This window comes from Mizuhopecten yessoensis, unplaced genomic scaffold, assembly GCF_002113885.1.
Source record: "Mizuhopecten yessoensis strain PY_sf001 unplaced genomic scaffold, ASM211388v2 scaffold11145, whole genome shotgun sequence".
Lineage (NCBI taxonomy): Eukaryota > Metazoa > Mollusca > Bivalvia > Pectinida > Pectinidae > Mizuhopecten > Mizuhopecten yessoensis.
This window is the reverse complement of record NW_018408902.1, coordinates 2,899,052-2,913,743: the sequence shown is the minus strand read 5'-3', so window position 1 is coordinate 2,913,743 and position 14,692 is coordinate 2,899,052. Positions and strand designations below refer to the sequence as shown.

The 14,692-nt window shown below is 37.5% G+C and overlaps 1 protein-coding gene and 2 non-coding genes across 4 annotated transcripts in view; 1 reads left to right on the top strand and 2 right to left on the bottom strand.

The window, feature by feature from the left end:
- LOC110466830 (WW domain-containing oxidoreductase-like) overlaps positions 1–12,711 on the bottom strand; it is a 110,092-nt gene extending 97,381 nt beyond the window's left edge. For both annotated transcript variants that reach the window (XM_021523600.1, XM_021523599.1), the window contains exons 1-8: positions 12,595–12,711; positions 11,020–11,084; positions 10,838–10,895; positions 9,013–9,191; positions 8,471–8,666; positions 4,943–5,128; positions 3,727–3,985; positions 2,338–2,541 (exon numbers count right to left, since the gene is read on the bottom strand). In XM_021523600.1, coding sequence (XP_021379275.1) covers positions 2,344–2,541; positions 3,727–3,985; positions 4,943–5,128; positions 8,471–8,666; positions 9,013–9,191; positions 10,838–10,895; positions 11,020–11,084; positions 12,595–12,689 — 1,236 coding nt within the window. In that variant the 5' untranslated portion in view covers positions 12,690–12,711 and the 3' untranslated portion in view covers positions 2,338–2,343. The remainder of the gene's footprint in view (positions 1–2,337; positions 2,542–3,726; positions 3,986–4,942; positions 5,129–8,470; positions 8,667–9,012; positions 9,192–10,837; positions 10,896–11,019; positions 11,085–12,594) is intronic.
- A 233-nt stretch (positions 12,712–12,944) lies between these two features.
- On the top strand, positions 12,945–13,016 carry Trnaq-cug. Its single transcript has one exon. It is a non-coding gene; the product is annotated as a tRNA-Gln (tRNA).
- A 1,585-nt stretch (positions 13,017–14,601) lies between these two features.
- On the bottom strand, positions 14,602–14,673 carry Trnaq-uug. Its single transcript has one exon. It is a non-coding gene; the product is annotated as a tRNA-Gln (tRNA).
- Between the last annotated feature and the right edge of the window lie 19 nt (positions 14,674–14,692).

Genomic DNA, 14,692 nt, shown 5'->3' with positions numbered 1-14,692 from the left:
TTAGTTAATATTTAACCAATGATCAAATATCACCAAGAGCCAAACAAGTTATGCTTACACATTTGCTTGTTTGATGCCTAACAGCATGTCAACAACAAAATATCGCTAGGTGTCATACAGCTTCTCTGCCTGTATTTGGTTGCTTGTTAAATACCTAACCACCCATCAACACCAGCAGGTAATTAAGTCATTAAAGTTAACCTGATCATCAGATTGAAGGAAGCATGTCACAAGTTGCAACCTTTCAAACTGGAATATGTGTAATTCAATTTTCCAAAGTCTATACCACAAAATATATTACAAAAAAAAAGAGGTTCTATCTCAGATTGACTGTGCTTATTAAATAATTTAAACTTAAGTAAAATGTATAATAAGACAACATTTTAAACACATGCCTTTCAGACATCAATAAACAACCCTATCACAGGTCACATGGTTGAATTGTGTTATATGTAAAACGACAGAGAAAATCAAACAGGCTAGACGAGTATTTATAGGCAAAACCACACATATGTGTTGATCTGAGTATTCAGATCGCATGAGTTTGTGGTGGCGGAGGAATATATCACGAGTGCGCTTCGCACGAGTGATATATTCCTTCCGCGCCACAAACGAGTGCAATTCGAATACTCAGATCAACACATATGTGTGATTTTGCTTTTATCACATGACTTTACCCTATTGTAGCCTTGGTAAATAGGAATTTTATCTAATATGACTAAATGCACATTTTATGTTTTTCCTCTTTTTGTCGTTTTCCATCGGCACACAGGTCGATGCAATGCCAGGATTTTTTTATAAGAAACTTGTGTTTTATTAAAAAAAATGGCATTTTCTTGGTGTTTTTTTATGATAATGTATTTCTTTTATTTTTATTTAATACATTCTTTGTATAATAATGTTTTTTTTGGATAATTCTGAGATATAGAAAACAAATTTAAAAAAAAAAGTCATTGCATGGCTTTAAAAAACGTCATTGCATGGTTCACAGGACCTGTGAATGATAAGAGACTTTTTGAGACTGAACTGTACCTTTGGGTGTACAACATTTTAAATATTAATGGTGAAATACAAAATAACAAAGAATAATTCAAATGCAACACATTTAATGGCATAAAGTTACGTGTATTCATGTAAGTTTAAATGTCGGTCATTACAAATTCTCCCAAAGTCTCGCGACGTCACAGCACGCGCTGAGTCTGAGTGACGTCACGCGCCAAGGTCAGAAAACACAAGAAATCTAGATAAAATCTTCATCATCTGAGTCAACAATTGACTTTTTATTATTTTTAAACACTGTAAACAACGTACAACGTTCAATACAATTACCAGGCTATTTTTAAGGGTGTCAGTAGAGGGAATTCCCCTAAAAAGTAGTTCCGGCTACTGTGGTGATACAGGATCTTGTATCGCACATGTGTGATACAAGCAGACAGAAAACACATCTGACAAAATGATGTATCACTATCGTAAGGTTGCATAGGCATGTGATAAAAACCAAGACCAACTGAGCTACACCTGTTGACCAATGAATGACCCTGTCCAGATCTGCTTTATTCCACCCTCCTTCCACAAAGACTTCTGAAGTTAAGCTAGCCTGACAAGCTAACAATGCTTGAGTAAAGATCAACAATTTAAATGCTTGAATTGAAAATAGCATTGATAACAAATAAATGAAAAAACTTTAACAAGATCACTCAATACTGATTTTTCTTGTGTATGTTTCTTGGGAAAAGCCATGTTTTTAGTCTGGAACTGCATTACAGAACAATGAGAATGGCAACATTTTTCATTGTTGAAATCATTCACCCCTACATATCTAAAGTGGACTTGCCCAGTCATTAAATTGGTAGGGTTCAAATGTGATTTTAGGGGTGAATGAGTTAATTTCCTGTATAACAAGAGGCCCACTAGGCCTACGTAATTTGTTCTACAGTAGTTTTTGAACTAGAATCACACAGACATCCACAAGAATGACCAGTTACATGTGTTATTCTGTGAACCATTAATTTTTTGTGAGGATTCATTTTCTCAACATTATACAAGTCAAAGCCTGGTCATTCCATGGAAGCATCCGAAAGGTAATTTTGTATGTAACAACTTTGAAGTCTGCCTGTGCCAAAATCAATGCTACAAATAAAAGGTCGTAGCAGAAAGAAATAACAAGAAATGCGTGAAATGTTTTTGATAATTTGAATTAGTTATTTAGAATTAACATATATGTTATCCATGTAAAAATTGCTAGTGCATGTATTTGCAAAATTGTTTTTCTTAATTGAGAAAATAAATCTCACAAATATAAGTGAATCTCAGTTAATATAAGGAATACAGACTGACCTTGTGTTATGTATCTGTCAGCTCCTCTGTTGGTGTCTTTGTCGCAAGGATTTGTTCACTTATGTCCCAGAGTTTCTGTGCCAGCTGGCCGTCCTGTGCAGCTTTAGAGGGTTCACAGCGACAACAGTTGTTGAAATAAAGCCCCCCACAATCTCCCAGATCGGGGGATACTGCACAGTAAATTGTCGTTGCCGCACCTTGTTGCTGGTGAAAATACAAAAAAATCTGTTGAAAAAAATTATCCAGTTTGATATTCGTAGAAATTATTATAAGGCCAAAGGGAGTTAATCCATAATCTGGTTGATTTTTTATTTCATTTTTAATATATTTGACCAATGTGATCTTGAAAGCGTGTTAAGGACACTCTCCAACTTAACAAGCTACAGAACAAATACCCTGACTCAAGAATTGCAGTATTTTTGAGTTTAATATCTATGCCAGATGAAGATCCATGCAAACCAACTAAGTTCTGTTTCCATCCTCACTGAAAAACTGTGCGTAGTGAGATTTTATATTATGCTAGGTGAAGGGCCATGAGAAGTTGGCTCTTTATTACAGCCTCACTAAAGAGCTATAGTGGTACCCACTTTTATATCTTTTATATCTTTTTATACTAAAGAATTAAAAATAATTTGCGGTTCTTATATACTGCTTTATCACAACCTAGTTAGTAGGTCGTCTCAAAGCGGTTCACAAATTATTATCCATAGTTATAGGGCCTTTAATTTGCAACCAGCCAATATCTTTCTCAACTCCCTGGGGAGCATACAGCCAATGTTGTCATTTAGGCATTCAACAATTCTAGCACTGCCCAATCACATACTCATTTACAGCTGAGTAGACTCGAACAAGCAGAGTAAGTATCTTGCTCAAGGATATAACACAGTGCCGTGCCGTGACTCGAACCCGCAACCGTTTGGTCATAAGCCCGGCGTCCTACCACTAGACTACCTTGTCTCCAAATGGAAGGCCGTAATATAAGGATACTTGCCATGTCCTTCTGGAATGGGTATGAATGGTATTGAGTTAGATAGTTATACTAGGTAAAGGGCCACAAGATGTTGATTCTTATGTAATACCAGGTGAGTTACAGTGGTAATGAGTTTTTGTATCTTATGCTAGATGAAGGGCTGCATGTCCTTCCATAATAACTGAGTTTTTATATAAAGTATAGTTAGTGGGAGTGTTCTTTACATTAACCAGCTTCACAAGAAAAGTATTACTAAGTAGAATACTTTATTACTTGCCAACTGGTTTCACCACAACTTAGGACTGTCTCGTGTTGTATGTTTGACCTGACGAGCTAGTACTGGTCATTTAATACCTATGATGAGTGCAAGGGTAATGAGTTGAATATAATATATGCCAGGTAAAGATGAAGGTTTTTACCATGTTCTTTGTGAAGGGCCTTGCAACAAAGGCAAGGAGTTTATACAGCCACCAGTTTCGCATCAGACTTGAGCTCATGAGGTTGCCAGGGTGGAGGGAGTTGCAGACGACTCCTTGTGGAGCCAGTAGTTTGTTGAGGTGGAATGCAAAGAGGACGTTGCACAGTTTGCTGAGGTTGTAGGCCCACAGGTCACTGTACTTGGCTTTGCCTGGTGATAACTTGTCCACAGAGATATTCTCAACTGTCAGATCTGTAGCCCTGAAATATATCCAATATATTATACATTGTATACTTCATTTGCTTTGACCTCACTTCATCACCAATAATGTTGTTTTCTAAAAATAAATCCATTAAAATATAAACCAGCTTCTCCATTTTTACACTTTAAGACCATTTTTCTTCTACTGAACTTTTCAATTAAATCATCTATTGAGTAGGTCATTTTAATCAATATATATAGGTTTGCCCTGATTAAATTTTGTAAATTATTGGGGTGGTCAGGTGATGCAGTGGATAGCGCACTTGCCTTTCACCAAGGCGGATGGGGTTCGATTCCCCGATCGGACGTGACAAATAGTCTATAGCATAGACTATTTGGACTGCAGTTAGTTTTAAAGGCACTCCGGTTTCCTCCCACAACAAGACACCCCCCCCCCCCCAAATTTGGGGTAAGAATAAGTAGGTCATTGTGATTTGTCAGATTTGGGGTAGAATTAAGAAGGTCACTGTGATTTGTCAGACTTGGGGTTAGATTAAGAAGGTCATTGAGAATTGTAAGATTGGGGTAAGATTAAGTAGGTCGCTGTGATTTAGTGGGATATTGGGGTTAGATTTAGTAGGTCACTGTGATTTGTCAGACTTGGGGTAAGATGAAGTAGGTCGCTGTGATTTAGTGTGGTAAGATTAAGTAGGTCACTGTGATCTGTAAGATTTGGGGTAAGATTAAGAAGGTCATTGTGATTTGTCAGATTTGAGGTAAGATTAAGTAGGTCATCGTGATTAGTCACAATTGGGGTAAATTTAAGAAGGTCACTGTGTTTTGTAAGATTTGGGGTAAGATAAAGTAGGTCACTTGGATTTGCCACAATTGGGGTAAGTTAAGTATGTCACTGTGATTTGTGGAAATTTGGGTTAGATTACCAGTAACTAGGTCACTGTGATTTAGTGGGATTTTGGGTAAGATTTAACTAGGTCACTGTGATTTAGTTTACCTACCTGTGGGATTCTGAGGACACCACAATAACTCGGCTTGGCTGTGAGGACACAAGGATATCCCATAGTAGTTTGGTCAGGTAAAAATGAGACAGGTGATTCACCTGGAATGTAGTCTCAAGGTCATCCTCTGTGGCTGTGTAGGGCATTCCAAAAACTCCAGCATTTAGAACCAACAGGTGTAAGGGCCTGCAACACAGACATTTGAGTATGAGTACAGGTGTAAAGGGACGACAAACTTCATATTATTGAGTAACAACAGGGCCTGTATTCATGAAACCGTTCTCATGCTCAAGCATGGGTTCTGTGCTCATACCTGCTTTCTTGCAACTCGGTTAAGTCTTGTCAAACCATCAAAATGTCAAATGTAAACATTGAAACAGTTTTCGGCTTTAAGTCTCTTCAATGTTTTTCCAAATCATTGAAAAAATAAGATTTGTTTATGAATTTATAACTAGAACAAGAAATTCGGCTTGGGCACAAATTCCATACTTGAGCATGAGAACGGTTTCATGAATACGGGCCAGGTGTATTTGTGTAATAGGAAGGAGCAACAAACAAGACATCAGTAACACGAGTCCTCTAGTCAGAGACTAGTAGATTTCAACTAACCTTACTGGTCCATTGGACTCACAATATAGATATGTTACAGGATCACAATATCATGTGACAGATAGATCACAAATTCAGAATATGCCTTTTGGAAAACTACTTAAAATACACATATATTGCAAAAGAATTATCGAAATTTTCCTAAAACTTCAACATGTGTTTATGGCTGTAGTTATTTGATGTCCCTGCAGTCAATTAACTTATATGCCTCATGCTTCCAATGTTTCATTAAGGAAATCTTGGGACAAGTACACTGACAGAGGAGTAGCAAATAATCTATCGAACTAGCACTGTGGACTACCAAGCAAAAGGTTGTCTCTATAGGTGACCTAACCAGCGACCCTAGATTTTCTAGTCCCATGTTCTACCACTAAGCTAAAGGGAAAATCCCTCCAGCTGAAGATACTGATAGGCAACTTTGACACTATTATGACATGTCATATTTGGAAGACAACTTCTAGTATTAAGCATCAACATATGCAGAGAAAAGACAAACACTGATTTTTTGAATACCAACAGATGTAAGGGAAGACAAATACCCTAAAATTGAATACCGACAAGTCAGGGAGAAGACAACCATTTCTCTCACCCTTCAAAGGTGTGTCTCTCGTTTTAGCCGGAAAAGATCAGTTTGTCACTCCCTAGGGGGAGATAGCCTCGTTCCGATTAACACGTTTTCAATTGTGACTTCATTAAAATGCGTCACCAGTAATTTTGACGTCATCAAAAGAGAATGACGATATTCATACCCCATATGTGTTTTTGTTTACAAACAGACTACTGTCGGTGAAGTTGTCACTGAAATAATAGGATGGGAGAAAAATAATCATCCCCTACCTTGAGGGTTTAACAGAGAAATCTCCAACCCTCTGAGTGATGTTTTTGGTTGTCAAACCCTCGGCAGAGCCTCGGGTTAGACAACCAAATAACATCACCCCTAGGGTTGGACATTTTTATGTCACACCCTCAAGGTAGGGGAAGATTCTATTAATCAGCATTGAATACCATCAAGTATGGGAGACAAACACCTCAATGCCAAGGAACAGACCAGGGAGAAAATGATCACCCAAATACTTCGTAACTGAGGCCTAGTAACCATCACCCAAATACTTCGTAACGGAGGCCTAGTAACCATCACCCAAATACTTCGTAACTTAGGCCTAGTAACCATCACCCAAATACTTCGTAACTGAGGCCTAGTAACCATCACCCAAATACTTCGTAACTAAGGCCAGGTAACCATCACCCAAATACTTCGTAACTGAGGCCTAGTAACCATCACACAAATACTTCGTAACTGAGGCCTAGTAACCATCACCCAAATACTTCTTAACTGAGGTCTAGTTACCATCACCCAAATACTTCGTAACGGAGGCCTAGTAACCATCACCCAAATACTTCGTAACTGAGGCCAGGTAACCATCATCCAAATACTTCGTAACTGAGGCCTAGTAACCATCTCCCAAATACTTCGTAACTGAGGCATAGTAACCATCACCAAAGTACTTCGTAACTAAGGCCTAGTAACCATCACCCAAATACATCGTAACTGAGGCCTAGTAACCATCACCCAAATCCTTTGTAACGGAGGCCTAGTAACCATCACCCAAATACTTCGTAACTGAGGCCTAGTACCATCACCCAAATACTTCGTAACTGAGGCCTAGTTACCATCATTAAAATACTTCGTAACTGAGGCCTAGTAACCATCACCCAAATACTTCGTAACTGAGGCATAGTAACCATCACCCAAGTACTTCGTAACTAAGGCCTAGTAACCATCACCCAAATACTTCGTAACTGAGGCCTAGTAACCATCACCCAAAAGTTGAGTAGCAACAGTTAGAGGCTTTATTACCCTAAAACTGCTAATAAATGCTGTAATTGTTTCACTAGTTGAAGTGATGGATTTTTCAAACATTATACCAAACTTAGTCATTCTGGTAGCCATTTAATTAACCCTTTCACCACTGTAGACCATAATGGACTCATCCAGATCAATGCATGGTAGAGTCTACTCAAGTTACATAGGGGTGAAAGGGTTAACTCTATCTTTCACAGCTCATCAATGGTAACTAAGGTTTCAATCACAAGGTTTGGACATTGGCAATAATCTACAAAATACTGACACAATCTTGAGTGATACTGCAGATCTATGCCGTGTTATTTGCACACCTATGTAATTTGCACAGGTAATTTTTTCAACTGAAAATGCTGGAAAATTTTGAACACTGCAGCACGGCTAGTTACTCGTACTCGAAAGAGAGAGCACATTACACCTGTGCTTTATTTGTTGCACTGGTTACCTGTACGATACAGGTCGCAGTACAAAATTCTGGTATACACATACAAGGCACTGAATGGAACAGCTCCTCAGTACCTACAGGAACTTGTTAACCTGTATCAGCCGTCAAGATCACTGCGGTCGGAGTCAGAATCTTTGTTGTGTGTCCCAAAATCTCATAATGTGACCTACGGAAACAGATGCTTTGGGAGGGTTTCGGCTACGTTGTGGAATAGCTTACCATCTGCTATTAGGAAGTCAAATACCTTGGCCAAGTTCAAGAGGGACATAAAAACTCACCTCTTCACGTCTGCATTTTAGAATCTTTGCAAAGACGTCATGTAAATACCACCCTTTTATTTGTTCAATTATGTGCACATTGCTTGTTAAATGTATGAAAGTGATTGCAAGCCTTTGTTGTTTGTTTTCACAATTACAACCATTACTATTATCCATATGTTGTAAAGCGCCTTAGAGTAATTTTACAAATTATATAGAGCGCTATATAAATGCTGTATATTATTATTATTATAAAATGCTTCTACTTCTGCTTCTATTATTTTGTGTATCAAACACTTTCCTCAGTTTTTCCACAGTCTCTATCTTTATCACTCATAACAACAAAAGTAATTTACCATTTCTTGCGTTTATACTCCTCAGCGAAAGCACGGACACTGCTCAGCGAGGCCAGGTCAAGGTTCATGACCTCCACAGTTGCTGAGGAACGCTCTTTCAAAATGGCTGCCTGACACTCCATCGCTGCTGTAGTGTTTCTACACGCCATTATAACTACAGCTCCGTGAAGTGCCAACGTTCTCGCCGTTTCAAAACCTTGAACAACAAAAATATAATAATGCATTATATCATGTATATCTCGAAATTTGTATATGTTTTGCAATGAGTTTTGACATGATTTTGTAAGCAATCATTTAATACATCATTTAGCAAACAAGAACAGCTGTGTGACAATAAAAACACTCGATTTTTTGGTAATATCATTAAAGGAATAATGGTTATCAATTACAATTATTATTCAGAAACAAATCACTATATATGGTTAAAGGGAGATAATCTGCAATAGAACCACACTTGATATTACAGTCCAATACAAAACCATCCTCAAACATGGGTTGAGATACTGTTATCTGAATACCACTCACTACTACATCACAGTTACCTATTCCAGTGTTACTTCCAGTTACTATCGCATATTTTTCCGATAGGTCACGACCTTGGATGACCTGTAGGGCTGTGCTACTTCCATCAAACTTTTGGCGGATGTCAAATTTTGATTTCTTCACTTCCTCTGCAAATGCAAGTCTAGGGTCAGTGTATGTTGTCCTGGAGTTTATATGGCTGTAAAGGAAAAAAATTAATGAAATCATTACCAACATCAATTTAAACATTTTACGTGACCATTAAAAAAATCAATTTACACCAAGGCCCCTTTCGCGTTTGCAGTTCAATCGGTTTGCCTGTTTTTAAATGTAACATTTTCAAGGTATAAATCCTGGCGGACCTTAAAATGTTTATGCAGGCCTTGAAAGGCTTTATCAAGGCTTGATCAAGGCTTGCCTAAAAGCAGCATCAGATTACTAGGTCCGACCTTGTTTCATAAAATAACAACTCTGGTCCAACCCTTTGGATCACGATAAACGAAGTGGCTCAATAAATACCAACATTAACCAATTCATGAACGTCATTAAAATTACCGTTAACAACACCAATACCACCATTTACATTTACATGATCCTTTATAGCATGCATTGTTTAGGTTATCATACAGAAAATAAAGGCATTTATTATAATTGTTCTCTTGAGTTATAACAGGTTTTATTATACAGTAGATTTCTCTTAATATCACTTCCCATTTGTCAGAGAAAACAGAATACATATTTTCTGACGTTTTTCAGCCCTCAAAACCGGAAGTGAACTTAGTCAAATGCCTAAGTGATGTGGCTCTACGAAGAAGATTGATATTTTGTAACTAACCTTGTTCTTTACTCTAGTTGAAATATAGATATAAGTAAATAAGTATAGAAATAAATATATTATTAGTATTTCATTTCAGTATGCAGTTACATTTCATATAGTTAGTAGCAAAATGACGATCAGTACTATCGTAATTATGATTGTTTACTGCAGTAGTGATGAAGGCATACAAGTGTTTGTCTGCATCAAATTCAATTGTAAACATGAGACTTGGTAAATATTTACCTTTATCTTGATATATATACTGTTCTTTCGCTAGTAATATCTTTTTATAGGTTAATTTCTTTAGATATTTGCTGCAAGTGTGTAATCGAAGATAGTACACATGTTATAATTAGTTGAAAGAATACATCACACTAGGCATTAAAGAAAAGTTTACAGATGTTAGACTCCCCCAACCACAGGTGAATATCATGTTAACAAGTATGTAAGTCACCTATTGTTTAACAGTCAGCCAGGTGTAACCTATTGTTTGACAGTCAGCCAGGTGTAAAAAATACCCTGTTAGGCTGAGGCATTGTTTACATAATGCGTCCAGGGTGTGACAGAAGGTCCCCAGGGCATTTATCATGAATCATTACCACCATTTACCTGTATTTTTTTGGTGACTGTGGCCAAAATAAAGTGATATTAAGAGAAATCGACATAAAATCAGGTGATAATAAAAGAATTGAATTGCATAGATTATAAAGCAGGGAAAAGTGACATTAAGCGACGTGACATTAAGTGAAATGTACTGTAATATATGTTGTTAAAGAAGGTTCCCCAGAAGTTTCTGGAATTATTTGAAGTCTGTTTATGGGTTTCTGTTAGTTAATTAACTAAAATCAACAAACATGACCGGATAAATCTATGTACACACCCTGCATGTTTTATGGACTCAGTCATTACAGTTGGTCTTAATTAACTCTTTCACCCCTGAAGACACATTTGAACTCTTTCAATTCAAAGGTTGGAATCGTTCATTATGAAATTTCAGGGGTGAATGGGTTAACTGGACAATAACTTACTCCACATAGAACACTGTACCATCATCAGCAATCTTCTTCTCCCATCCAAACGGCAAATCTTCAAAAGGAAAAACAAATAATTAGATACTTATCTCTTTTCACTAATCAGTCATCCTTTTTTGTCCAGACTCATCAGAATATCTAAATTTTTCAGCTACATCAAAATAAATGTCTGTGCTTACCTCCCTTGACAATTTTCTTCTTGCCAGATCCGGGATGCTCCCACTGGGTAGCCTTGGAACCGTGACTGGAAGTATATATAAATATATATATATATGAATGTATGTTAAATATTGACATGTAATTCCTGTCCAATGACAGAGATGGTGATATGTTAGAGACGGAGACATGTCATTCCTGTCTGGTGTTATAGTGACAAGCACCTCCCTTGATACAGTGTAGGAATCATGTTTTGTGGGACATCTCATAATAACTTGTCACTAACATGATATAAATATGAACCCTTGGGGGTCTTATCAAGTTTGATGGGAATTTTCCTATTTTTCCTCGCGGGCCAGACCCACGGTTTATACAAAATTGGTTCCCCTTCCCCCAAGGATGCTTCAGACAAAATATGGAACAAATCCTTTCATTCCTGCAGAAGAAACAGGATTTTAAAGAATTTGCTATATTTCCCCTATTGGGCCCTGCCCCTCAGCCCTCAGGTGGGCCAGACCCACCATTTATACAAAACTTGTTCCCCTTTCCCTAAGGATGCTTCTGACCAAATTTGGTCAAAATCTGCTCAGTCGTTTATGACTTGTAGCGATTTTTAGGAAAAGTTGCCGCGCCATGGCATAAGCTCACTTGCCCTTACTGAAGGTGAGCTAAAATATGGCTTGTTTTACTGCAATTTTTTACCTTCTGATTAGATGGACATGAAAAAGAAAAACACATGGAAGGGCAATTTCTTTATTTGATTATGTAATAATGCCACACATTTTTTTGCCTTATTTAACAGGTTGGGCACAGCGGCGCGTATGGGTAATAATCCTGCATTTGGGTAACAGTTAACCATTTGAGTAACAATTTTATTACTGAGATGGGGAATAAAGTGAAATAAAAACGCATAAAGTTCTTTTCATTCTATCAACAAAACCCAATAAAAAATTCAATGAGGTACATTTATGCACCATTTGTTAATTCAGTTGTATATAGTGTGTTGTAGAGAAGCTATAAATAGCACACAGAAAAAAACCCTGCTCAACTGTCACATTCGCATAATTCCATTGACAACACACTGAATCAATGGAGAGCAAAGTGATAATGGTTTGCCATTTTTACAAAATGATACATCAGAATTGATAACTTTTTGTGAACAAATGTACTTCATGGTGTTATATGTTAATGGATTTAGTTGAAAGAATAACGCCCTTTTTTACTCCAAGTGTTAAAAAGAACTTTATGTGTTTTTATATCCTGGGCCCCAGTCTCAGTAATAAAATTGTTACTGCGCCGTTGTACCCAAACTGTTTAATAGGGATTCATATTAGTTATGAGGGGCAGAGTCGGTTGCTGGAAGGATATTCTTTCTCATATTCATCATGCCTAGTCCAGTGCATTGGAACAAGAATGGGCCATTCGGCAACGACCAGGTAGGCCTAGCTCAATACGTTAGAGCATCCGTCAGTACAGTTCGGAGTTCCCGGGTTCGAATCCCAGACTGGCCGTTGCTTTTTTCCTTTTCTGTAACATTCGATACATTGAGTAAAAAATGCAGCAATTCGAGAATCCACCAGTGCAATATAGAAACATACTTTGCGTAGAAAACTTTCCCTTCAAGCGTCACCCTCTCCTCCCAACCAGGTGGCAGCTCATCCTCGCTATCAGTGTCAAATATAGGCGCAGACATCTTTATTTTGGAGGGAGTTCCTAATCGGTCAGTGACGTCATTTGGAGAAAGCCGGAAATGAGTGTGGCTGGTGAATACAAATATGCCTGATGCGTGCCACCATATTCGATTGAAAATAGATGTAAATAAAAAACACGATGGCAAATCAATTGGATTAATCGGATTATACCTTTCTTTAATTCCCACAGTCTATAGAACCGGGCATTTTTTTTGAAAGAAATATATAAAGAATATTTTTTTCACAGGAACATAACCGGTTCTATGGTGTAATGGTTAGCACTCAGGACTCTGAATCCTGCGATCCGAGTTCAAATCTCGGTAGAACCTTACCAATCTTTTTAGTTTAAACTTTCTTTTATTCAAGTATTTCAATTATTATAACATAGACGGTAAAATCCCATGTCCGTAGGATTACTTCAAATAGAATATGGGGCAAAGAAGTAATTCCAACAGTGTGGACAAGTTTAGGTTGTCAAATTTTCGAGACACAGTGAAACAGAACAGTTATATAACATTTTATATATCATATAACATCAGTATATGTTATATATAACATTTTGTAACAAAACACAAAATAGGAAATGCACAAGTGAATGCACCAAACTCTTGCATGCATCTGCAGTTATAAACTGCCGAATACACAGCCGATGTTCCTGATCTGATAGTAACAGGATTTGGCAATAGCGTTCACTTGTTTCTCTATGTTCAGTGAACTATCAAAATATACCCCTAGGTTTTTAACAGCTTTTTTTAACGTTTTAAAGTATGCCATGGTCGATGACGTCAAACGCAGCTGACAAGTCCAGCAGGTACACGTAGGAGGGCCGTCTCAGTAGAGTGTCCCATGCGGTAGACCGATTGCATGTTGTCATGGAGACTGTTTGCGTGAAGATGAACCTCCAAACGCCGGACCACAACCTTCTCCAAGATTTTAGACAGAAAAGGCAGATTTGAAACTGGGCGGTAGTTCTTCAGCTCCTCTTTGTCCATTCCAGGCTTCTTTAACAATGATTTGACATGTGTCTTCTTGAAACACAATGGAACCTTTGATTCAGCCAATGATTTGTTCATGATAAAGGTAATCAAAGGAAGCAGTGCTTCGAGACATTGCTTTAATGTGGATCAAACTCATAGGACGTCGATTGCTAGGTCATGATGATGTTGCGCAACTCATCCTGGGTTGTTGGTGAAAGCTTTGCCAATGGTTCCCCATCAAATTCAATGTCAGCAGTCATGACAGAGATATCAATGTCAGCAGAAGAGTTCACTACGGCAATATTTTTCCTGATTGGGCCGATTTTATTCAGAAAGTAATCACTGGCGAGCATCAACATTAGATAGATCGTGTGGAAATTTAGATCACCCGTGGTAATAATCTCTTGTGGTACAACAACTTGGTGGTCTAAAAAGGTAGACCATTCGTCAAAAAAACCCACTGTATTTCGGAAAGCATTCTGGTTAGATGGAGGAGGCCTGTAAATGTACACAATCTAAATAGATGCACTCATACCACACAGCTGAATGTCAGTTTCATAACCTCACTATAACGACAATGTCACTCTTTAGGTCAAAATTCAACTATTAATTTGTTTATTTGTTTGTGTGCATCAAATTAATTTTACCATTCTAAATAAGGACTTATAAAACCTTGGCTTATATTATTTTTCATATTTTGTGAGTGGAGATATCTAAACTGTAAAATCTTGGCATATATACGTCTCTGCATAAATCATGTTTGATAGGAGAAAATCAAATAATTATCATGGCAGACTAACTGAGTTGTAAACTCAACAGCGCCAATAATAAATAAATTCTCCAAAAAATATGAAAATCTGTTTAATTGCATATACAGATGTGAGCAAGTTCAAAAGGTAAATTTAAGAAAAAAACAAGACAAAAATTAAAAAAAAAGAGGTCCTACCGAGATTTGAACTCGGATCGCTGGATTCAAAGTCCAGAGTGCTAACCATTACACCATAGGACCGGCATGCATTAGCCGAAAC